The 25,516-nt window shown below is 36.4% G+C and overlaps 3 protein-coding genes across 7 annotated transcripts; all 3 read right to left on the bottom strand.

Moving 5' to 3' along the window:
* Window positions 1-1,391: 1,391 nt before the first annotated feature.
* Window positions 1,392-14,231, bottom strand: LOC107868670 (eukaryotic translation initiation factor 4G-like). 5 transcript variants are annotated; one of them, XM_047394191.1, is made up of 13 exons: window positions 14,202-14,231; window positions 13,977-14,088; window positions 12,191-13,680; window positions 11,735-11,983; window positions 10,336-10,421; window positions 8,934-9,077; window positions 8,626-8,693; window positions 7,482-7,538; window positions 6,182-6,983; window positions 5,710-6,071; window positions 2,617-5,549; window positions 1,929-2,120; window positions 1,392-1,877 (listed from the first exon to the last, which is right to left on the bottom strand). In XM_047394191.1, exons 4-13 carry the CDS (start codon window positions 11,929-11,931, stop codon window positions 1,556-1,558), a joined length of 5,163 nt encoding a protein of 1,720 aa, XP_047250147.1. In that variant the 5' UTR covers window positions 11,932-11,983; window positions 12,191-13,680; window positions 13,977-14,088; window positions 14,202-14,231; the 3' UTR covers window positions 1,392-1,555. The 5 variants fall into 5 exon arrangements, with proteins under 5 accessions (XP_047250147.1, XP_047250149.1, XP_047250148.1 ...); XM_047394193.1 differs by lacking the exon at window positions 14,202-14,231 and having other exon boundaries at window positions 2,617-5,368; window positions 5,516-5,549; window positions 12,191-13,692; XM_047394192.1 differs by lacking the exon at window positions 14,202-14,231 and having other exon boundaries at window positions 13,977-14,093.
* Window positions 14,232-14,235: 4 nt separating this feature from the next.
* LOC107868675 (SNF2 domain-containing protein CLASSY 3) lies at window positions 14,236-15,975 on the bottom strand. Its single transcript, XM_047409956.1, has one exon. The coding sequence runs from the start codon at window positions 15,973-15,975 to the stop codon at window positions 14,236-14,238; it is 1,740 nt and encodes a 579-aa protein (XP_047265912.1).
* A 568-nt stretch (window positions 15,976-16,543) lies between these two features.
* On the bottom strand, window positions 16,544-18,163 carry LOC124897227 (SNF2 domain-containing protein CLASSY 4-like). The gene has a single exon (XM_047409962.1). It carries the CDS (start codon window positions 18,161-18,163, stop codon window positions 16,544-16,546), a length of 1,620 nt encoding a protein of 539 aa, XP_047265918.1.
* Window positions 18,164-25,516: the final 7,353 nt, after the last annotated feature.

Consider the following 25,516-nt stretch of genomic DNA (forward strand, 5'->3'; position numbering starts at 1 on the left):
TTGATTAAAGATGCCAATTCTGTAAATTGCATCACTTCTTTGAAACTTAATTCTCTATGAGGGTGTAATTTTGTAGGCGTTTGACTGTTAAATTTTAAATATTTTTCATTTTATATAAAATCTATGATGAGATTGAAGATGAAATTATATTTAATTATATTTTTCTAAAAAATATTTGGAATCATGATCATGTTTGATTGAACTTTTTCTAAAAAAAAAACATGAAATATAATTTAGTTATATTTTTTTAAAATTAGCAAAATCACCTTAGTTGACGAATTCACCTGAAACGAACAATCAAATTTGCTCTAGAAGAATATTGCATAATGAATAGTCACATAATGTCATTTATTGGATGTCATATACCAGCAAACTATATGATAGACGACTCGAATTGAAGTATGTTTTGAAGTTATTTATTAAGAATTTTGGTTTATTATGTGTACATGTTTTGACTAGCTACTTAACTGTTAAATACAATCTCTTTTTTGAAATAAAAAGGTTTTATGTCAAGTTTTACTATCTTCATTCCCAGTCAAAATTGTTGATCAATGTTCATATGATGTATATCTGAGCTCCACTTAGATATTTCCTGGCTGAAAGATACAATAATTATGAAAAGACTAACTTGATTAGTGATTACACACACTTTATGTGCATTTACAAAGTAATAATATACAATGGACATATACACCTATGTATTAACATAAGATACTTTGATGCATACAGTATCAATTTTTTTTAATATAAAGATGGCTTTCTGTTTGTCAATAACCAACCAAAATGCTCTATACTTCTGCACTAATCATGCAGATTTGATGGGCACAGTAATGCCTTGTGAGATTTTCCGGTCAAAATAAGAAAAAAGATCAATATAATTCTTCTTGAACTAAAAGAGATCTTCGAACATATTCGAGGGTTCAATATGCCAACCAACTTATGTATACACCACTAATGTTCCACTTAGTACTTGCGACCTCCAACTGAGGTTCATAAACAAAGAGGAAGTGGTTTCGTTGAATTTAATTCATGCAGTTGTTTGGTTGGGAAAGAGTTATCCCGGGATAATACCTCATTTTTTTCTCATGTTCGTTTTCCACACACCCTAAGTGAGATTTGGTTGTAAGTTACATAAACTTATGACCTAACAAATTATAGACCAACATGGAGGAGGACCATCACCAAGGGCAAAAGCGATTTGTTTGAGATAGGACATTATCCAACGGTGGTGTTCATGTCAGCTTGCACGCATCCCAACTAATTCCATGGGTTACCTGTTACTTCCCACCAACACACATATTAGATAACTTTGTCCAATTAGGCTTGGACAGAAAGGGAAAAAAATTACTGAGAACATTATACTATCTTCAAAAACATCTGAAGGAGCCCAGTAAACCAAATTGATATATGCTTCACAAAGTTGATATCAACAGTCACGTATACATGCCTAAGCATTACACCGAATAATCCACATATTCAGTCGTCCTGCTTCTGCATTTGTTCGTAGGTAAAACAATGATTAACCATGTCGAAAACTAATGAGAAAAAAAATGGTTCATTTGGACAACACGGGTGGTCTAAAATCTTCCAACTGTGTGCTGGACGTGCTGCAGATATCTCTCAAAGCTGATTCTCCCTTCTCTGATCTTATCACGTCAAATGTACTTTCGAGAAGTTCATATCCCAATCCAGTTTGCAGAAGATGACCGGGCTGCTCACCACCATGTCGTATAAGATGTCCGGTTTCTTTCAGAGAGATCACATTTTCGCTAATTAATCTACCGAAAATGTGACCAAGAAATACAGCTGCTTTTGGAGCATCAGTAACTTCATTCTCCAAAGTAGCTAAAACTGATTCAAACCTGCTAAGAGAAAGACTATTAAAAGCAAAAACTCGGATGATAATAGAAAAGGAATTGGCAGCTTACCCCTCAACGAGCTGTTTGGCATTCAGTACCACCTTGGACTTCGTAAGACTGATAAGAAGCCGGGCAAGAAGATCCCTGTCCCTTTCTTTCCTCTGAAACGAGTCATTTACCCACATCGATAACATCATTGGAAGAAAGCTTGGTGAGTTCAACTCTCCAATGCGTAGAACAACTTCGTCCTCATCAACTGCACTGGAACCAGAAAATCACACATTATATCTGTAAAAGGGAAAGTATAGAACGAACAGCATTCTTGAGATTATCCAAATGAAATCCCTAAAAGGATCCTCTCTCATTTAGTCAAACAGAACTAAAGAATAACGCCACGTACATTATGTAAATGTAGTTAATAGTTTTCTTTGCTATATACGTTTCCTAACAATGTCAGCTCCCTGAATTTGAAGCTACAAATTACAATCATAGAAGTACTTTTCCTTCATAGAATAACTTTCATGTTACAGCTACATGCAACCAAATACTGACCGCATTAATTACACTGCAGCAGAAAGTCTAAAGAAGTTATCATATCTCAAGAATTTAAACTTCATAATGAATTAGCGGATCTTATCATTTCCTTCAGATGGTTCTTTTACACTTTTGTGATGATACAAATTCCGAAAAAAGTCTTCAAGTTATAATCAATCTTCCCATTTTATGATCAGCAATGCACTTGACAGAGAAATTTTACCTGTAAAACTCATGAATAGCTGCAATCGACATTTCTCCAAGATGTTCTTCAGACCATATCATTCCTGGTGAATTTGGCGCAGCAGACGGTCTATCCTGATGGGCTGAAGATGGTGGTTCGGCAGATCTCCCAAAAGGACGATTTGAATTTGTCACTTCTCTTTCAGCGTAATGTGCATGCTCATGTTGATTTGGTCTAGCATAAGCAGTAGGCTTCACAACTGTCCCTGGAGCATATTTGGATATTGATTCTTGTCTTGAGTTGTATGGTGACCACATGGATGTACCACCACCAGCAGTCAGTTTTCTGGTTTCTCCAAAACCAGCATGTACATCTACCACAGGATCACCAGAATGCATTGCTGGCCCCCTGAAAGACGTTCCCCTTCCAGGGCCTCCCCGTGGACCAAGTCTCATTGTTTTATCATCAATAGATCTCTGTGGCAAGGCAGTTGATGATGTCCTACTCTCATGTGGATGTCTAGCTTCTAACCTACAATCCTTGCTTCCAAATCCGCGATTTTGTGATGGTATTCCACGAAATGGAGTCATCTGAGGAGTTGAAGAAGAAAACATGGATGGCCGAGAACCTAAATCTGCAGGCTGCCCTCTTCTAGCAGAAGAAACAGTGCTTGAACCGCGAGGGGACCGACCGATATGAGCTCGACGTTCTTGAACAGCATCTCTTCGTACTTCCTCTATTTTTTTTGGTCCTTCTACTTTTCTTCTTTGCTGCCACTTACTTTTTCTCAAATCAATAATATCCATCAACATAAACCTCACCCTGGTAGACAAATCTGTATTGTTAGCCATTATCGTCATCATATCAAAATAGGCGTCCATGTAATCCTTCGCCTTGGAATGGTCGATCATCTCTCCTATAGTGCTCATAAGCTTGCAGAGAGACTCAATATCTTCCTCATCTGGAGTCTGGTACTGCCCCAACAATTTCTGAATGCACTCATGCATTATCCTCTCCGTAAGCATCTTCTTCTTGTACAATTCCCCAATCAATCTTATGTTGCCTAACATCCTTCTTCGTACTTGTAAACTCTTCTCCTCTCTCTTTCCCTCAGACAGATTCACCTCTCCATTCTCTTCCATACTTTCAGCTTCTGCTTCTTCTCTTTCACCTCTCTCAAACTCCTCCTGGCATTTATCAAGGAGCAGTCTCTTGAAGGTTATTTTCTGATTGTCCTCGACAAAATCAGGAAGTTCCCCGGCCAGATGATAACAAAAATTTGCATACATCTCACAAAAGGTTGGCTCCATTAGAGCTTTGTCAAATATCTGTGAAATGACACCAGCAAGAGTGGTAGCACTATCAATATTAACCTCCTTTACTTGCTCAAACAGTTTCTCAAAATTTTGTGGAGTTAGCTTGTTGAGGATAGATTTCAAGTGTCTGCGCTTTGCCTCTTCTGCATCAGTCACTTTGCGTATCTCATATTTCTTGTCAGCTTTGTGCATAACTTGCAGTGGAGAGTGAGAAGACATTGAACCTTTTCGGGAGCCAGAAACCCGCTGCCAGCGGTTGACATCGGATCTAATATGTTGTACTCCTCCCTGAGACGCTAATGGCAGCATTGTTCCAGCAGGAAACACAGATACATATTGGCTCGGTGGCTGTCCTTGTATATTCCTTATATTCTTGTGGTTTCCTCGACCGGAACGACCACCATTAGAGCTTCCTCCATGGTTGATATCAATATGCTGGTCACTGGTCCACCTGCCATCATCTGCCATTCCAATAGGACGGTTCTCAGTCCAAGAAGAGCTGCCTTGTCTGCTATTAGTTTGTCCAGGAGAGAGGTTTGGACCATTCTTGTTAAAATCTACCCCTTTCGAAATGCTTGCATTAGTACTTAAAAGGGCCTCCACCATATGCCACGGAACTTCAAAATTAGCAGGGAGATCCGTGAAATGAGAAGAAAGGGTAAGAAGGAAATCTCTTGAGTATCTCTTTTGTCCATTAGTCACACTTCCACCATTTGTATGCCTAAGATTATCATTAAAAAATTTATTGTCACCAGAAGTTTCCAACTCTGGAGTTGACATTGCAGCATCTTCCCAGTTGTTTGGTTCACGTGTACTGTTTTTATCGTCATTAGCTGAAAAATCTTCATTGGAACTTGATGTCTTCTTTGCAGTGGGACTGGTACAACTCTCAACACTTTCTGAAGAAACAGAAGACTGTAGTTTCTCCTTAGGTCCTTTAAATGCCATATAAAGATCAGACGTATCCCCAGCTGCATTAGCTTTCTGAAGAATTTCTCTCCTCTTTTTCTTTCCCCTGGATTTTGCACTTTTCACCTTATTTGTAGGTTTACTATCCTTTGGACTTGATCCTTGAACGCGACGATATTCGGTTTTTGTTTCCTCAGAGACTTTTCCCCTTATTTTGGTGTGTGATGGAGATGACGGTGAACTATGAATATGAGAATCCTCGTGATGCATTGCTCCAGATGCAGAAGGCGAAACTTCTTTATTAATAGCAACAGGTCTAGTTTTAGGGGATACTGATGCAAAATCACCGCCACCTGTGCTTGATACTTGATCCGATGCATCCCTATCATTTGACTTTCTTTCAGTTTGAGAGTCTTTCGCGGACATGGAGCTACAAGTATCCTCATTTTTTTTACCCAGAGAAGGCCTTTCAGATGGATTAGTCGTAAGTTGTCCTTGTCTAATGCCCTTACCAGCAATCACATTTCCCCGACCAGTTGTCACACTAGAGTGTTCCGAAGATTCATCTACAAAATCATCAAATCCTTTTAAAGAAGCATCAGGAATTCTAGCATCTGCATTATGCAGAGATGCTCTAGAACAAATTGAAGCATCACTATGCATCTCTGATAATGTCGAAGTTGCTTGGGTTTCTTTAGCTTCAGCATTTTTACCTTCAAAAATACAGTCTACTGAACTTTTACCTTCCTGATTCATAGAATGACAAAGTCATGAGAATGCTTAAGTCATATTTAAATAAATAATTAAATAATCAGAAAAATCAAGGGTCTCCCCTTTCAAGAAAGTAGGCCCGACGGGTAGTTTGAGGGAGACCAAAGATGGTGAACTATCATAGAAGTAAGCATACCTCCTGTAGTTGTTGATGATGCAATTCGCTTTTCTTGGGAAGGTTCTTCAACTCGGTCTCAACATAATCGATTCTTTGATGATGGTTAACATTGCTTCCACTAGACGTAACACTACCAGAAGGAGGTATATCAACAGAAACAACTAATTTTTCTGAGGGTGAAGCAAAAGGTATTGGCTTGGAGGCAAATTCTGACGTCTCAACAGAGGTTTCTGAGACAATCGTTGATTCCTCTTCAGTAGAGTTAACTCTCAAAGGTGGTTGCTGTGTTTTTTCTATTTCCGTTGTATTGGAAACTGGAAATGAAGATGTCAAAATCTCTTTTCTAACAGAGCCAGGAGCTTGGTTAACGGCCAATTGAACTGAAGATGGAGAAACAGAAATCCCATGCATACGTTTAAAGTCGCATAAAGGAAAAACATATAAATATTTAAAGCACATTCACCAACAAAAGTTAGTATTTTTTTTTTACCTGAAGAGTTATATCCTAGTCCTGGAGCACAGGGAGCCACAAGGGAGTTTGTTATAGGAACTGAAGTAGTATTTGGTAAAAATGTAGGATTCGGGGACAAGTGTGGGAAAAATATCATAGGATGAGAGGGAACATAATGCATAGGCTGCGATGATAAGGCACCATGATGATGTATTGCCAAGCCAGATGCACCACCATCCAACTTCATGTCAGCCTTCTCATCAAGTTTCAACTCTTCATGAGTGTCAGGATGAGTTATTTTGACAGATCTACGAGGATTAACCTTCCTAACAGGCTGCGGAAACTGTGGTGGAATCCCAACTCCCATGCTGCCAAACGGAGGGTTCAGCTGATGACCAAATTTAGGAGGGAAGCTCATCATTTGTCCGTGTTGCATTGCTCCCGGAAGCTGCATATGGTGAGCTTGGAGACCAGGGACAAACGGGGGATGCCTAACTTGGTTGGGATTTCCAACGGGTAATGGCATTGGCATAGGGAATGAAGAACCAGGTATTCCTTGATGTTGAACCTGCGCTCCAGGCATTCCGAACTGCACAGGACTATGAGGCTGCACAAAAGGAGGATTGACTGGAACCCCCGGAAAAGGGACAGAAGATAACTTCTGCATGCTACTGACAGCATGACTTGCTGAAACCTGAACATGAACAGGTGGATCTCTTTCATGAGAATGCTGAGGATCAGGAGTTTTATTCACCGGATTCCCTATGTCCTCCCTCAGCGGCGGCTGATGTGGAATGGAAGAAGGCAAAAGCTGCACTGGTCTAAAAGGACTAGATCGTGCCTGCATAACAGAATGTTGCTCTATCAGAACATCGTAGAAAACCACTCATAATATTAGTAAAAATGTTGTTCATGAAACAAATACTGAAAACATGATCTTCCTCGGCTTAAAACAGGCTCAAGTTACGGTTAACATGTACCAATAAGAAAAATAGCTAGACCATGACAATCCCACAACCAGCTCTCTATAACTGTGGAGATACATGCCCAAATTCTGAGAACAGGTTTCTCAATCAACCACATTGAACATTGAAGAAACGTTTAATTTGGCGGAAATGTATAACTCAAGGCTTTATCTTGATCCATTCATTCAGAAATAATGCACTAAAATCTTGGGTGAAACTAATTTGAGGAGTTGTTCAAGTTTCTCCATGCTATTTTATTTAGTTTGCATGAACTTTTATTGATTTGGTTCATTGAAATAGTTATCCAATTCCAATCTGAAGTAGTATCTGCAGAGAAAACAAACCATAAAGAATCACTATACAGCTTAAGCTACCTGAATGCGATTCTGCTCATCCATGTTGGGCGGTGCTGAGTTGGTTCTTTGAGGAATCTGAAGTTAAGAGCAAAATAATTAAGTTAAATGTAATCTTTCTTGTTAAAGAAGAATGAGAAAATACATCAAATTCCTTCCAAAGTAGTCCACTAAACTTAGTCTAGTAATTTGACTTTACCGGCGTTTATATACCCCTTATTCTAGTCTGAAGTGAATTAATACCCCTTTAACAGGTGACATGGCAAAGAAAATATTACCAGTTTTTGAAAAGCGCATGAAGGAAAACATAACACTAAAAATGGTCAAAACGATACATGTCATGTGCTAATTGGACGACAATTTATTTTACTTAATTATACTATCTTAGAAGGGGAGCCTTGGAGTAACTGGTAAAGTTGCTGCGATGTGGCCAGGAGGTCACGGGTTCAAGCCTTGAAAATAGCCTCTAGCAGAAATGCAAGGTAAGGTTGCATACAATAGATCCTTGTGATCAGGTGCTTCCCTGGACCGGGCTGCCCTTTTTTAATTATACCGTCTTCTTATGTTTTTTTTCCTTTTAGTTTTTTTTCCAGACACCTCCCTCTGTTCATCACACCATTCTCTCTTCTTCTTTTTTTTTTAAGCTTCTTTGCTATTACATATAATAGAAGAAAGATCAATTTTATTCCATAGATCAGATATGGATTTGATTCGCCGGGAAAGTTGTTCATCGTTGTCATTTTTGCTGAAAAAGTTTACCCTGTACACGTTTTTTTTCTAAAACATTGATTAAAGTATATTTTTTTCAGATCTTACCATTTACAAGTTGAAATTCAAGACCTAAAAGTAGAGACTAAAATCGTTGCCTTCGCCTGAAAATGAAATTTCAGCTACCTTACCTTCCTTTGTACATAGTATATCGATCTCATCAATAAACTATCTAAATGAGAAGCCCTATGCATTATAGGCAGTGTGCGTGTGTGTTGCGAATCTGATATTAAATTTTTTATAAGCCGCCAATGATTCACTTCAGACTAGAGTAGGGGGTATATAAACGTGTGTAGAGTTAAAGAGCTAAACTAAGCTTGTAAATCGGTTATCAAATATAAGATGAATAATCTTGTAAAGCACATGGAAATATGAATGACATGTTTATGTATCGTACCTGCATACCATTCACAAAACCTGGGGTAAAGCTTCCAAACTGAAGAGATACTTTTTTAGAATTGTCATCTGCCAAATAAAAACACAGTTCATAGAAGCACAAGTGAATGAAACGGCATCGCAAATCCTCAAAATGTTAGCAATACAGAACAAGTAACTCAGATACACAAAGTTCATTTCTGTAGGTCCAACTATGTTGTGTGTATAAACATATATGTCAACTGTTCAATTCATTCCCATCGAGAGAAAATGGTTTGGAATATTTTTTTAATGTCTAATCACTATGGACTTTCATGAAACCAAGAGTACCTTTCACGGGGGTCTTGGGAGACGTATCCAATTCTGAAGACGCATGTTGAGAAGAAAGAGCACTAGAAACAATATGGTTATCCTCATGTCTGATTCTATCTGCTTGCTCAGTTAACTTATCTGAAGTTACAGCAATTGAAGATCCTGAAAACTCATAAAATGCACGAACTAATGAGAAAAAATAGCATCACATCACCTATTTATTCATTCCATTCAAGTAGTGAAATAACCGATGGCACACCAGATGAGAGAGATGATATTTGAGAAAAAGGAAAAGAAAACTAGTACTTGCACAAGAACCACACAAAACTTCTGTACCAAAACCGAGTTACTGAATTTCTTTCCTTTAAGGAATACTAAAAGAATTAACAATTTTACACTTACCAAAACTTACTTACCAGTACCACTACTATAATCGATCCGGTACAAGATTACTCTTCATGCCATACTCGTGCATTTCATAATTCAAAGCAGCAACGATTAGTTTTCTAAAATAGATGTTTAAGATATAAATGGCAGTCCAGGTACCTTGTTTATAGCAATCTATTGTTTACTTTTTAAGTTCAAGACGCACTTGTTTGAATCAAAAACTCAGAAGCATGCAGGAATTGCAGCATCATTTAGAGGCAAACCAGAACAAACAAACAGATGAACAACTAAAAAGAAAACCCAAAGAAGAACAAGAAGAGAAAAAAGTTATACCTGTCTGATCAACACATTAAGCTCACAAAAGCAGGAAATTCTTTAGTATGCGCATTCTATATTCTATTATAAGTTTAACTTTCTAAGTAAATATTTCTCTCGTCAGAAAGAATTGAATTTTCAATAGAGATATTGAAGGAAGCAAATCTGTTCTTTTCTCAGATTTCTTTGAGATAACTCCTCTATGCTTCAGTAACATCAATCTTAAATTTCTCCCGTTTCAGGATTCTCACAATAGATCCATGTGCAGTTGCTACAGGCAGATTTTAAGAATCTAGATTCAAGATTCTTTACCCTCGGCTAAACCAATCAAGCTTTTCATCATCATTTCGCCTATTAACCTACAGATTCTCAGAACAATTTGGACTTCAAAGATCAATGGTTTTTACCAGTATCGCTACTAAAATGTATCCTTTTCACTAACTCATCTAGAAAATCCAAAGTGGTTGAGCTGTTTTAGAAATCTAAAAACTTCAGCGACATCTACAATAATAAACAAATGAAAATTTAAAAAATTCAATATGCATGGGATTTTTCAGCAACGGAGATAAGGGAACGGCTGAGAAATCTTAAGTGATTCAAACAAAGCAATAATTTTTTCAGCAAACCAGTATGCAATGCAGATAGGCTAGAAAGAATTTTGCCATTTTTTGACACAAACGCAATTAAATAGTGAACGGTTAGAGGAAAGTTGAAAAACCTGATCCTGAGGTTCGGGTAGGGGCATCATTCTGCACAGCATCGGTCACTTTCAGTGGACCTGTTTCTCCATCAGACTTCTTGAAGCTAATATGAGAAAGAATTATGAATATCAAATTCCATTCAACCAAACAAACTTCAAGAATTATAGAATTTTGTCCATTAGGACTCAAAGTAGATGCATGTGGTGTGCTGTTGATCATTACCCGATAAGAAGACCTCAAATACTAAATAGCCAAATAAGCAAATTAGATCAATAACTTCACGATACACGGTAACGTTCTAGTCACACAACTCAGAAGTAGTTCAAACTCAACTTCAGCCAACTCATTCGAGGCATAATGTAGCAATTACGGGACTAATGGTAATTAAGGGATTATATATTGCAGCGAATTATGAATTTGGATGAGGGAGCCGATCACTTGCACAGAGAACTATCAAATTTACAATGCAAATTGGCAAGAAAAATATAACTTAACTGATCTTCTACTTCTTATAAGAGATTAATTCAGGTTTAATCTGCACGTATTGCTGTATTTCCTTTTCTTGCCGAGCAACACACTATCTAAGCTATTACCTAACTGGGATCAAACTTTTCTTGTACTATTACTCATTTATCGTATTCAGAAAAGCAAGCTTTGTTTGTTCCACGAAATGTGCAAGTACAACAATGACACGATCCCAAACTAGTTGATGTCAGTTATACGAATCATCTACATCCATTGCTCTTATCTCATCCTGTTTCATTCCACATACATAAGAATCTATCTATCCCATTTTATATGACATCACTACTCTTTGAAGACTCAAACAAGTTTTTCTTTGACCTTTATTTTTTTCATAAACATTTTGAATTATCAACTACTATGACTTCTAGTACTTCTGACCATAATTTTGAAATGTAAAAAAGGGCAGCAGGGTGCACTAAGCTCCTAAGCACAGGGTTCGAGGAAGGTCCGGATCACAAGGGTCTATTGTACGCAGTCTTGCCCTGTATCCGCAAGAGGTCGTGAGTCCTAATTCACATTGAAAAATTAGGTAATTTGAACCTAGTACTCCGAGCTCCACCACATATAATGGGACCGAGTAAGTACAATTACGAAAATTCAAAAAATATGTCGGTCCTAATTCACACTCAAAATAGGTAGTTTAACCCTTGTACTCTTAAACACACATATAATGGGACGGAGTAAGTACAAGTATGAAAATTCCATACCTAATGTCTAACATCTCATTTCAAATTAGTTAATTTAACCCTCGTACTCTGAAAGACCAACCACATATAATGGGACATAGTAGTAAGTACAAGTACTCAAATTCCATACCTAAAGTACGCCATTTCGTTTCAAATTAGTCAATTTAACCCTCGGACTCTGAAACAATAGTAAGAAAAACAATACCTTTGCGTGGTGGACGTGGGAGAAGAGGAACCTGAACGGGGAGAAGGAGGAGGTAGAATAGCGCTACCACCGCCTTTTCCGGAAGTGACTCGTTGATACTGAGCCTGTGCTGATGGCAATGAACGACCACCAACTCTACTATTTTTCCTATAATGATTCTGTGATTCAGTTTTCTTCTGATCACCCTTACGCTGCATGTAACATATATAGACTGAATCCCTTTTTACACCTTCGTAGATCACATGCACACTAAAATCACCAACACCACAAAGAAAATTAGCAGTTAGTTGATCACGAAACAAATACGTAAACTATTCTATAAACAACAACAACATACTTAGTGAAATCCCACAAACAATAAACAGATTAGTACATAAACAACAATCAAAGAAATTTAATATAGTGCACGTAAATAATGTATGATGAAATCCATGCATTATATGTATATGTATGTACCTAGATTTTGATTTTGCATGTGTCAAGAAGAAGAACAGGGAAAATAGATCACTGTGCGTGTGTGTGTGTATTTTCTTGGTTATGCAATGTTACGGAACTGCAGAGTCAGGGAAAAAAAACTCTGAAAAATTAAAAAAAAAAAATTGTTAAAAATGAAATGCTTTGGGATCATGATATTGACTCTTTCTTTTTATTAAGTATTTTATAATATTTATTACAATGAATGACTTTTCATATTCTGATTTATTAACTTTATAAAAAGCAGTTTAAAAAGGAGGAACTATTTGAGCTATACATTAGGAGACTCCTTCAAACTATTTTTCCTAATTTTGGGATCACATAACTGAGCTTTTATTCAGATCAAACAAACAATAATTTACATCTTTGCTTAAGATTGTTAATTAATTTGTCACTTTAACTTATCATTAGCTATATAACAAGAGATTTTGGAATTTTACTTCCTTAATTTGGTCATGTTTGTAACTCAAGATTGACAGATTATAAAATATTTGGCGATAAAATTAATTAAGTGATTTAACAGAGTGAAAATATGTTTTAAAGTAACTTTGATTAATAAATAATAAAAATTTATCAACAAACACATATTTTGTATTAATGGTGTGGTGTAAACATTGAGTGCGCGTAAAATTTGACTTAATGAAAAGAGTTTTCCCCCTTTTTGGAAAGGGACTTAGAGTAACCGGTAAAGTTTTTGTCATGTGACCCAAAGGTTAGTGAAAACAGCTCCTTACAGAAATTTAAGGTGAGGCTATAGACCCTTGTGATCCGGACCCAATAGACCCTCGTGGTCCAGCCCTTCCCTTGAAGTAACTGGTAAAGTTGTTGTCATGTGATCAGGAGGTCACGGATTCAAGCCTTGAAAACAGCTTATTGCAGAAATATAAGGTAAAATTGGGTACAATAGACCCTTGTGATTCGGCCCTTCCCTTGGAGTAACTAGTAAAGTTGTCATGTGGCTGGCTAGGAGGTCACGAGTTCAAGCTGTAAAAACAACTCCCAGCAAAAATGTAAGGTGAGATTGAGTACAATAGACCCTTCTAATCCGGTCCTTCCCGGACCCTGCGCATAGCAGGAGCTTTAGCGCATCGATCTGCCCTTTATTTTCCCTTCTACCATAAACAAATTGCAAACCGCAGAAATTGTTTACTTGATGTGTCATTTAATTATGATCACTATTAATTAATAAAGTTTTCGCTTAATTATTTCGAAAATAAATTATGAAAACCATAAAATATAATGCAAAGCATATATAACAGGGATGAAGCAAATTTACTATCTACAACTTGAAACATATATACCAAGAGAACTGAGCCAAATACAATTGTGTTGAAGGATATGCTTCACAGATGAAGGAGCATGAGATTTTTTACATCTCTTGAAACAAAAAATGACTAGCAAAACAATGTTACAAGAACATCCTGTGGGTGATGAAAACTCCAATCTGCATTCTTCATTAACCAGGTGTGAATCTGCACATAGAACTGCATCAAAGTTAAAAATGTTAACAATAATAAAATCTTTCACGTCTAAAAACGCAGCATTCATGATGCTTTTATTCGGTATAAACAGCTCATTTGCAACGTGGTAGTGTTAAATGAAACTCATAGTAGCAGTGTCCTCCGGTACTTAATGATAGTAATAAAGGCAAGGCACTAGTTGCTAGTGAAGTGTTCAGATTCCTGGGATCATTCATCAGTATCAGTAACGAGGAAATAAATACAGTACTTGTGAATTCATCATTTAGAATCTTCAGAAAAATGCTTACTGATAGCACGGTAGTGTTCCTGTCATGAAGCACTCACAGAGGAATGGCTGCAAAAACTAGGCTCAGCTGTATCTCCAAACAAGTGTCCTTCGCAACCCAAAAAAAGCTCCAACTGATCTAACAAGAAAGAGATAAGAGTCATTTTCAAAGAGAGGCAGTTAACAGAATACACTAAATAAGTCTGGTTGCTTATTGTACCAGCAAACAAGAAGAAAACATACTAACCTAACAGCTCGGTTTTGAAGGTTAGTTACAAGAATTAAAGCATGTAGTTAGGCACCACACGTGGTGCACGAGATAGTTTTTCAAAAATATGACAGAGGCTCGCATGCTTAACCATGGATTCTAGTATGGTATCCTCTGACAAAGAACATGAAGGATCCATCTTGACTTCATTCCTAGACAAAATTACATCCGAATGATATTTTTTTCTGGTTTGCTGCTCGATCTTGTCAACCTCCCATTTTGATGTCACTGGACAGTATACATGCACAAATTTAGTCTGACCATTCCTGTAGGCTCGGCTGATGGCTTGCTGTTCTACTGAGGGATTCCAGAGAACATCAAGCATAACCACTCTTGATGCCCCTATAAGACTTATCCCTTCTGAACAGGCTTTTATTGATGCAAGCAGCACTTTTACATCACTCTTAGGGTCATTAAGAGAATTTATTGATATCTGCCGCTGCTTTACATCAAGTTTCCCATCCATGTAGAGAATTTCTTGTCCTAAAGTCCAGCCAAAGAGAGCACTGAGTTGCTCCTTGATCAGGTTTAGAGGATCAAGTAACTGGCTAAATATTATAACCCTCTCCTTCAAGCCCCCACAGAGTCTGATTAGTTCAACAACAAATTTCATTTTAACTCCATTATCTGGATCCAACCGACATTCTCTTTCTTTTAGCTGACTTTCTAAGTCAGAGAACTCCTTCTTCTTTGCCACTAATGAAGGATGGACAGAAATTAGAGACACCATATTTTGATCATAAAAGGAGCCTGGATTCTCTGGAATTCTTCTAAGCATCTCCTTCTGCAAATCTGTGGGCTTCAAGTGTATCACAACATCCCTTATACCTGGAAGGCTTACCTTCTTTACATTTTCACTGCATTTATGGACTAGAGGTGAAATCATATCCCTAAGCTCTTCCAATGCTCGGACATTCTTATCAACAAAACTGCTAAGAGAAGCCCATCTCTGCTCCAAATCTGCAGCAAACTTTGGACTAACTACGCATAGGGTGTTGTACAACTCTTTAATGTTATTCTGGAAGGGAGTTCCAGACAACAGTATGCGCTTCTCTGTTTCAACCTTATTCAAAGCTTTCCAGACGAGGCTCTGCTCATTTCGAGCAGTGTGCCCTTCTTCAAGGACCAGAAGACCGGGTAATTTTAGAAGTATATTTCTGGTCTCTTTGACATAACCATCCCCATCTTCTCCTGTGAGAATCCTGAACAAGTCGTAGCTAATTCCCAAAACACTCGTACTTTTAGCCCAGGATCTCAGCTTCACCATACGTATAAGCTGTGGATTGTTTTTTCCGGCATGGGATAAACAGTGGAAGACACTAATAGTGGCTTCATCTTCCTGGGACGAGAACTCTTTGCTGTTCAAGTTGTGGAAGGGAATGTCGACCTCCCATTTTTGGAACTCAGCTTCCCAGTTAAGAAGCAAATTTGATGGAGCGATGATTACAGGCCGACACTTTGGAAACTGCTTCAAAAATGCCTGAAGAAATACTATAGTGAGGCGGGTTTTTCCTGTGCCGGGTGGATGTGAGATTATGCATCCTCCCCTATTACCAGATATAGGCTCTTTCAGCTTCTCAAGATTCATATCTCCAACAATATTTCTCCACATGAACTCAAATCCTTCACGCTGATGAGGATACATTGTTGCTTTGGAACTGAGGGGAACTAAATCCCACACAGTTCCTTCCCCAAAAATAGCAGCATCAAGAATGGCAGAAGAATCATAAAATTTGAAGCTGTTAACATCCATAAGGGATGGCGACTCTCCAAAATATCTTTTTTCATGCCTCCCTCGGTTTCTCTCAGCCTTCAAGAATGTAAGAGGAAGAAAAATAATTAGAGAGCAGAGTTTATAAAATCAAATATAAGGATTGCAAAAGAACATGTAACCAGGCTATCAAGTATAAATAATAATTTAAGGACTAAGAAACCTCACAAAACTAAGTGACTGAACTAATTCCATTTACTGCTGTAAATTTCTAGCATGTCCATTTAACTGAAAGAGAAACCATTAGTCCGAAGCAAATTGTCAAAGTTTCCACATTCAAGAACTTATTACGAATCTCTGAGACATAGAACCAGCTGGATTCCCCCTATTCTTATCATGCACTATGTCAAGCATACTTCAGTTCTCAATTATCCTAACCATTAAAAACCATCAGTACTTCCAGCTTGGCATGGCAAAGATATAGAAAAAAACATGCATTTAGACTTGGTAGAACATGTGTGCAGCAGAACATAATAAAAATGTAGCATGCATACGTTGAGCAAAAACTACGACATAGGTGTTAAGGTAAAAGATGGGATCTATTAAAGTATTAACAACGGATCTTGTAAATTGTTTTCCTAATTGAAAAGAGAAGTGCTTTGACAGGAAAAACTCGTATACTTACAAATGGAGGGAAAATGTACTTGCTCTCCAATTGCACATGGGAACAAACTTTACAGATGAGTCCAATTTGTTCATCTAGAACAAGATGGTGGTTCCCCATATGACAGCCACTTACTTTTTCAATTTGCATCGGAGAAACAGATGGATTTGTAAAGCCAATACGTGATTCTAAGATACACATGTCCATTTCAACAAAAAGATCTCCAATTCCATTCTCCCATTCTTCTTTTTCTGGAGGGAGAGGTTCCTCGTCTTCAAACTGGAATACCAATGGAAGCGTTTCTCTGACAGGAACCTGTTCCTTCTCTTCAGGAGGAGTAAGTTTATCATGATCATCAACATTTATTATAGAATCAACCACAAACTTCAGAAATTCAGAATCTTTAAGAACCTTCTTCCGACCCTTTCGAACCTTTCGAGCAACATTCTTTCGAACCTTTCGAACAACATTCTTTCGAACAACAATTTGCATTGAGTCATCAACCTTGCAGTCCTCTTCGGATGAGGATTTAGACTCCTCGTCATCACTAAGAAGAATTGGGCTACTATATTTTCCATGGCTTAACTTCTTCTTTCTGGACTTAGAGAGTGCGCGTGGGCGAAGAAGATATGCTCGGCCTCTGTTGTGCTTTTCACCCTTAGCAGCAAGATAAGGTACTATCTCCCAACCATTTGACTCCTTTTTTCCTTGTTCGCTGATCTCTTGCTCTATTGGACAACTCAGATCATCATCTTTTGATTTATCAACATCTTTGGATTCCTCGTTATCAAAATCACGTCTTCTATAAGCAGATTTTTTCGAACTTGATGATTTATGCACCCGGTAATTCTTGTCATTGGGGTCATCGTTATCCTCCTCGCTTGAAGCTTCAGATTCTGACTCAGAAGATGAAGCTTCAGATTCTGACTCAGAAGAAGAAGTTTCAGATTCTGACTCGGAAGATGAAGCTTCAGATTCCGACTCAGAAGATGCGATTGTAATAGCCAACTCCTCTGGTTTCTCAGCTGTCCAACACATGCTTGAGGTAGATGAAACAACCTCATCTGCTACATTCAACACAGGACTCCTAAACCCGACAGAGCCCGCATTGGACCAAGATCCTGATCCAGTATTTACAGCAGAGCCTGCAGCAGCCTCCCCAACTGCAACAACATCAGAATCATTCGCCTCCTCCTCCGAGTTATCATCATAATCAGATATTTCCTTGATGAAAGGCTGTTTCGTGATGGACTCACAAGTTCCAGGACTGAAGCTCCCTCTCCCATTATCCACCTTTTTTTCCCCTTTGTCCCTATTTCTTACCATACTTCCATCTTCCGATATTCGCATTATTGTCTTGTCACTTCCAGAATCTGTGCTTTCCTCCAACATTTTTCTTTTCCTCCCACGACTCACATCCTCTTTAATATTCACAGAACAAGTGGAAGACCCTGTAGGATTACCATTTTGACATGATCTATTCCTTTTCTCAATAAAATCGACACAGTATTTTAAGAATTGCTGTCTAGTCCTCCTCCTTGGAATAGAGGCATCTCCTGAATCCATCTTCCGGAGATAAGCTCCTGAATCATAACACACAATGTTGTTGATCAAAATGTACAAGCACCAGAACATTAGAAAGAAAAAAAAAAAAGAAACTACCTCCCTACAACAATTGCACTAAAGCAACTATGGGCTTGTTTGGTCGGGTAACAAGTTATTCCTGGATTAACTATCCCGGAATTAGTTATACCGGGATTGTTATTCCACCCTCAATGCGGGACAAAAATAACACAAGAATCCCGGGATAAGTTATCCGGTGATTTTATCCCAACAAAACATGGGATAAAGTCATCCTAAAATTAACCTCGGATTAGTTCTCTCTTATCCCTCAAATCAAACAAGCCGTAAAAGGATTATTTAACCCCCCCACCCCACTCCACCCCACACACACCAAAAAACAAGAACCCTCAAAATGTACAAGCACTAGCACATTAGAAAGGGAAAACAACAACAATAATAACATACCCGATGTAATCGTAATCCCAGAAAGTGGGGTCTGGGGAAGGTAGAATGTACACAAGCCGCAGCACTAACTTTAAGGTAGAGAGGCTATTTTCGATAGACCCTCACCTCAGCGCAAGAATAAACAGTCCAAAGCAATGTATACAGAGAACGAAATAACTGAAATAACTGAAATAAAGAAAGTCACGCCAAAATAAACCCACAAAGTCACAAACTAACCCCCCACCCACCCAACCCCAACCCAGAACAAAAAAAGAACCCCATTACAGAAAAGTAACATGCATATACATAACTCAACCGCATTCTTCAGAATCACAAGAAAAATCACAGAATGAACAGTCACACGCCTTTTCACAAACACTAAATCAAGAACCAATAATAACTTCCAATTCTTGATTTTACAAAATAATTGAACACATCCATAAAAGTGACTGAGAGACTAACCTTTTTCTCAACGAAAATTGACTTGGGGTGTGACACGGGCGGAGATAGAGAAGTGGCTGAGTGGTTTTGGTTTTGCTAAGGAAGAGAAATTGCAGCAGTACTGCAGTAAACTAATAGGCTAAAGTGACAAAAGTTGTCAGCATATTTCATTTTCACACGACACTTTTTTGCTGACTTGGAGAACTAGTTGGTACACGACATTTGTTTGAAGTCTATTTGGATTGACTAATAATGACTTAAAAGTCTAAAGTTTGATTTCTAATATATGACTTTTTTTTTTATTCATTTTAATTATTTTTAATTTAGGAATATGATTGTAGGGTAAGAAACCTTTCAAGTTGTATGTAACGATGAAATTATTAAAAAGATATATTTTTTAAGGTATTTATTAAGGATAAGTGGTGTATGCATGATTTTGATGATGATAATTTGATGAAGAGATCTGATATTTGTAATCATATTTTTACGATCAATTGCACAGTTATAAAATTATACTATCTCTATATATTAGTGTCAGCACTACAGCAGAGTTGTAACGGTCCTTTCTCTAATTCGGTCATAGCATTGCACTTAGGGTTTGCATCTCTCTTATATAAGTAAATTTATCATAGTCATTTTAATTATTTTAAATTTAGGAATATGATTGTAGGGTAAGAAACCTTTTGAGTTGTATGTAACCATGAAATCATTAAAGAGATATATTTTTTAAGGTATTTATTAAGGATAAGTGGTGTATGCATGATTTTGATGATAATAATTTGATGAAGAGATCTGATACTTGCAATCACATTTTTACGATCAATTGCACAGTTATAAAATTATACTATCTCTATATATTGGTGTCAGCACTACAGTAGAGCTGTAACGGTCCTGTCTCTAATTCAGTCATAGCATTGCACCTAGGGTTTGCATCTCTCTTATATAAGTAAATTTATCATATTCATTTTAATTATTTTAAATTTAGGAATATGATTGTAGGGTAAGAAACCTTTTGAGTTGTATGTAACCACGAAATTATTAAAGAGATATATTTTTTAAGGTATTTATTAAGGATAAGTGGTGTATGCATGATTTTGATGATGATAATTTGATGAAGGGATCTGATACTTGCAATCACATTTTTACGATCAATTGCATAGTTGTAAAATTATACTATATCTATATATTGATGTCAGCACTGCAGCAGAGCTGTAACGGTCCTTTCTCTGATTCAGTCATAGCATTGTACCTAGGGTTTGCATCTCTCTTATATAAGTAAATTTAACAAAAAGCAAAACCTAATTTGTGCAATCATAAAATTAATATTTAACTCTGCAAAAGTCATCTCTAGTTTTCAAAGCACAAGACTCTTCAATAAGGGATCAACTGTTGTCAACTATAGATGTTCGATTTTTTGTTGTTTGAGTCTTGTGTAAATTATTCTTAATTGTTAACCTACTCCTCACTTGAGAAGCTTGTATAGGTGTCGTTGACTTACTCTTATTTCTGTTTAAGGGTATATCAACTAGAGTTAGTTAATTGTGTGTGCTAGAGTTAGTCGTGTCTGCGTCAGTTAGAGTTAGTTGAGAGTTGTAGGCTATTATAGAGTTCTTGTAAGGGAGTTAGTTGGAGGGTGGAGAGCGTGGGGGGGGGGGGGGGGGGGGGGGGGTGGGGGGGGGGAGGGGGATTAAGAGTTTAATCCTTGAATTAGTAAAATAGTAATCAACTATTGTTTTCATTTTAGTGAAGTTGTTGGTGAAATCCTGCAAGATAGGTCATGATTTTACCTTCTTGAATAAGAGGATTTTCACGTAAATATCATGCGTACTTTATTATTTATTTGCTATTCTTGACTGTTGGTAGTCGTACTCAGTCAAAGGACCTGGTCCTTTTACAAATGGTGGATTCATCATCGATAAGTTAGTAAAAATATTATTCTTTAAAAAATTAAACAGTAATTTTTTTAAGGAGTGTGTCCAAATTCACTTAATTTAAAAGAGAGGCAGTACTTTTTATTCTCATAATTATTACTATTATTTTAAATTTAAAAAGTCACGTGTTTATTTAACTAGTTTTTTTTTGTTACGTTATTGATGATTTCATTACATATTCTTTATATTTTGGGCTGATTAATAAAAAGAAATCAAATAAAGACACTTTTTAGTGGATAATCAATAATGATATTTTTAATTACACTTTAAAATGGTATAATGTTATCGTTGTATTAAATATAAATCTCAATAAGATTTGATCGGATCTTCCAAAAAATATAAAGTAAAAATATACATATTCAGTGTACATTTAAATTAAAGTCTCAATTTCTCAGCATAATGGAATAATAATTTAAACGGAGAACATCAAAAGCAAAAACGGAGTATTTACATTCTATCACAAATTAAATACCAGTATTGGTCCTGTAATCCTAGCTAATGAATTTAGCTATACATATTTTCTAAACCAATAACCATTTAAAGTATTCATAGAAGCTTAAATAAATATTCCCTTCGGCTGCTCCTCCCTTAATCAGAGCTCTCAGATTTGAGTCTTGGGTATGGAAAAATTCTTGATAGGGAGCGCTACCCCCCGAATGGGGCCTTACCCGGTGCAAATCCGGATTAGTCGAGCTCCAATGCAAGTACCGGACATCGGATAAGAAATAGAAAAAAAAATATTTCCTTCGCTCCTATTTACGTCGCTCTTTTAAGCTGCACATTTCTTAAAAAAAAAATTAATTAAAAGATAATTTGACTAAATTATGACTATTTATTGCTTATTTTTATTTAATATTTTTTTATACTATATTAATATTTTTAGTAAGAATGACGATAACTAATTAGTATATTAATATTTTTAGTAAGAACAACGATAACTAATTAGTAACGGAAGGAGTATTGAGGACAATGACAAAAGAAAGGGAATCTTGTTCTTTAAAGTTGAACAACCACTATTCTTTGTCTTCAATGCTTTCAACAAAGACTGAGCAAAAGATGGACAATGCTAAACTCAAGGAAGTATCTAAAATCCCACAAAAATCGTGCTCAAAATTGGATAAAATCAGGAAAAATAACATAAATATACACTTGAATTTATTATATTTATATAAATTTTCATCCTTATAAAGTAATTATAAAAATTTTAATAATTATGTTTCTTCGTTGGATATATCGGGGAGATAATTATGTATCTCGACAGATCCAAAATTGACAAAAATGTATCAGAAGCTAATTATGTATCTTCATGTAGGAAAAAATGCATCTTTGATAGATGTATCGGGAGCTAATTATAATCTCGACGAATCCAAAATTGAGACTTTCAGTAGTTATGTAAAATATCAAAATCTTCTGTAATTAGACTCGAAACTATCGAAATTTATGTTGTTTGCCCATAAAATTTCCTTCATTGGGCCCGTATGTGTTTGTATATCCGCAGTGTATGATGGTATACACTCACATATCCACCATATAGCGATATGCGGTTTGCATATCCTCTGCATATGGTTCGACTTAAATGCATGAAGGACTTTAGATATGTTTTCCGAATATCTTGATATGCTTTGTATACAGTGATATGTGGCCACATATGGCTCTTTTCAACTTCTTTCCTTGAATAATTATTTTACTTCGGTACTTCAACTTTAAGGGCTTGTCTTTATCCTTATTTGACTTGTTAGTTTCTTGACTTCTTCTCGATACTCTTCTCAGTCATGTAAAATCCACAAAATATAAGTAAATGATTTTAGATGTACTTCTTTTCTCGATAAAATGTAGCAAAAATTTAAGATTATTAAAGGAGAAATAAGTTGGTAAAATACCAATTTATCAAATAATTAGGGGGATTTATCGTTTGGTTAAGATAAACGTCAATAAATTTAGAAATGAACCTTTTCTCTCAACTCGTCTTGACTATGTCATTTGAGCATCCCAACTTACAAAATGATCATCTAATCCATCGACAGCCCCTCAAACTTGTCCCGAAAATTCACTTAGACCTCTAAATTAAGGTTTGTACTTATCAGACACCTCAACTGCTTAAATTGATACCTATCAAACACAAAATACTGACTTGGCAAGGAGAGTGTGTTACACTCTTCTTGGGAGCGTGAGTTGAACAAAAAAATGATATTTTACATTTTTTTAATTAAAAACTTATATTTTAATTATTTTATTAATAAATTTTTAATTATTATAATTTTTTATTTAAAAAAAAAAAAAAGGAAGAAAAGAACAAACCCCCCCTCCCTCTCCCTTCATTATCTTCACAACCCCTCCCCCGCGTTATCATATTCACTGCACCCCACCTCCACCCCAGCCCTCCATTGCCCCCGCCCCACCAGCCCCCAACCATCTTCTTCATCTCTATTTTTTTCTTTAAATTCTTAACAATTTGTTAATACAATTAACAATTTTCAATTAATAAAAGAATAGAAAAATAATGGAAGCCATGAACTTTAGCAGTGCAATTGAACCGGTTAGGAAAGATGGAATCTTTTTCAATTAACCAGTGGAACTTTAGCAATATCATCACTGCCTCTTTGGAAAGATAGAATCTTTTACAGTTTCCAGAAAAGTTTGAAATGAAGGGAGTATTTGTAGCAACATATACCAATGGAGGGTTGTTTGCTTAGGTCGGTCGGAGAAATCATAGGCCAATCAGAGAGGGGAATGTGAAGTCATAATTTGAGAAGTCCAGTGCGACAAAAACCAATAGAGTTCCCATGTCTCACAGAGCTCCGTGTTTGCTCCGCCAAGATACAAGTCACGTTTTCTCCATGCCCCAATTTTCATCCCTGATTATAAGTATCAAATTCTAGTTGCCACTAATTTTGTCTATAATGGCGATTTGGGATGACAAAGGGAAGTTGATGGAGGAGGAAGGGACGGGGTGAGGGTGGACGTGGGGGTGGGGGTGGGGGTAGATCAATTGTCATTTGTGGGTAGGTGGGTGACGACATGGGGGGGGGGGGGGGGGAAAAAAAGACGACCGGGGGGGGGGGGGTGTTTTTTTTTTTAATTTAATTAAGAAATTATTATTAAATAGATAATTAAATAGAAAAAAGGGAAAAATCAGAAATTCCACTAATAATTTTTTTTTTGGCCACGTTCTTTTTTTTTTTAAATGTTAATTTTTACCACGTCAGCGCGTGTGTGCAACACACACTTTAGCTTTTAGCTGATTGAGCAAAAAATGCTCAATTGAAACCAAATTGGGGGGTTTTAGGGGTTTGATAGGTACAAACCTTAGTTTAGGGGTCTAAGTGAATTTTAGGAACAAGTTTAAGGGGCTATCGATGGGTTTGACCAAATTTATGTGTCATGTCAATGCTGAGTATCTGCAAGACACAATGAAAATAAATTGGAGCTGAGATCAAATTAAAATGTCTATATCTGCATACTTAAGATTCTATACATTTTAATTTGTTTGTTTGATTTTAACATAATGCAGAGTTTACAAAATAAAATAAAATAAAATTTTCAATTTTGAACTAAAGATATTACTATAAAATATACTAAAATACTCTTTAATTTTGTAAATTTAGATATATCAAGTGAAAATTGAAATAATGGAATTAGAGGAATGGTTAAAAGTCCCCCAACCTTTACCCAAAATTTCAACTACACACCTATACTTTGTGAGGGTCCTTTGACCCTCCTGAACTATTTTAGAGTGGAAATATTACACCCCCGAAAGTCCACAACCAGTCATTTGGGATGTGGTGTGATGCACGCGCCATTATATACCATATATTTATTTATTTATTTATTTTAAATTCTTTTCTTATTCTCTTTTCCTTTTCAAACTTTATTATAACTACTTCTATACAAATAATTTTTCGACGACCTTGAAGTGGAAATAATGAACAATATCGAATTTAAAATTTTCAACGATCTTGAAGTCGAAAATAATAAATAACATTGAATTTGAAATTTTCGACAACCTTGAAGTGAAAAATAATGAACAATATCAATTTTTAAATTTTCGACGATCTTAAATCCAAAAATAATGAACAATGTCAATTTTATTATTTTTGACTACCTTGAAGCCGGAAACGATGAACAATACCGAATTTAAAATTTTCGATGACCTTAAAGTTGAAAATAATAGAGAATTTTAAAATTTTCGACGACCTTGAAGTCGGAAATAATGGATAATATCAATTTTGAAATTTTTGACGACCTTGAAGTTGGAAACAATGAACAATACCCATTTAGAAATTTTCAACGATCTTGAAGTCGGAACCAATTGATTTATTGCTTGGGCACATCAATAAATTTCCAACGATCTTGAAGTTGGGCACATCAATAAATTTCCAACGATCTTGAAGTCGGAACCAATCGATTTATTGCTTGGGCACATCAATGAATTATGTAAAGAGATATTAAAAATTCCGTTCTCATTCTCTTAAAGATAGTGAAACACACTCTCTTGCCATGTCAGCTTTTAGAGGTGTTATAATTTCTGTTTTAAATAGTT

Source organism: Capsicum annuum, chromosome 1 (assembly GCF_002878395.1).
Source record: "Capsicum annuum cultivar UCD-10X-F1 chromosome 1, UCD10Xv1.1, whole genome shotgun sequence".
Classification (NCBI taxonomy): Eukaryota; Viridiplantae; Streptophyta; class Magnoliopsida; order Solanales; family Solanaceae; genus Capsicum; species Capsicum annuum.

Excerpts from the sequence above, each read along its gene's own strand:
- LOC107868670 (XM_047394191.1), bottom strand. The coding sequence starts at position 11,931 with ATGCAGCGTAAGGGTGATCAGAAGAAAACTGAATCACAGAATCATTAT. Across the intron at positions 9,078-10,335 it reads TACCCGAACCTCAGGATCAG|GATCTTCAATTGCTGTAACT; the intron begins GTTTTTCAACTT and ends ATGAGTTTTCAG. Across the intron at positions 7,539-8,625 it reads GTTTTGTGAATGGTATGCAG|ATTCCTCAAAGAACCAACTC; the intron begins GTACGATACATA and ends TCTTAACTTCAG.
- LOC124897227 (XM_047409962.1), bottom strand. The coding sequence starts at position 18,163 with ATGGATTCAGGAGATGCCTCTATTCCAAGGAGGAGGACTAGACAGCAA.
- LOC107868675 (XM_047409956.1), bottom strand. The coding sequence starts at position 15,975 with ATGGATGTTAACAGCTTCAAATTTTATGATTCTTCTGCCATTCTTGAT.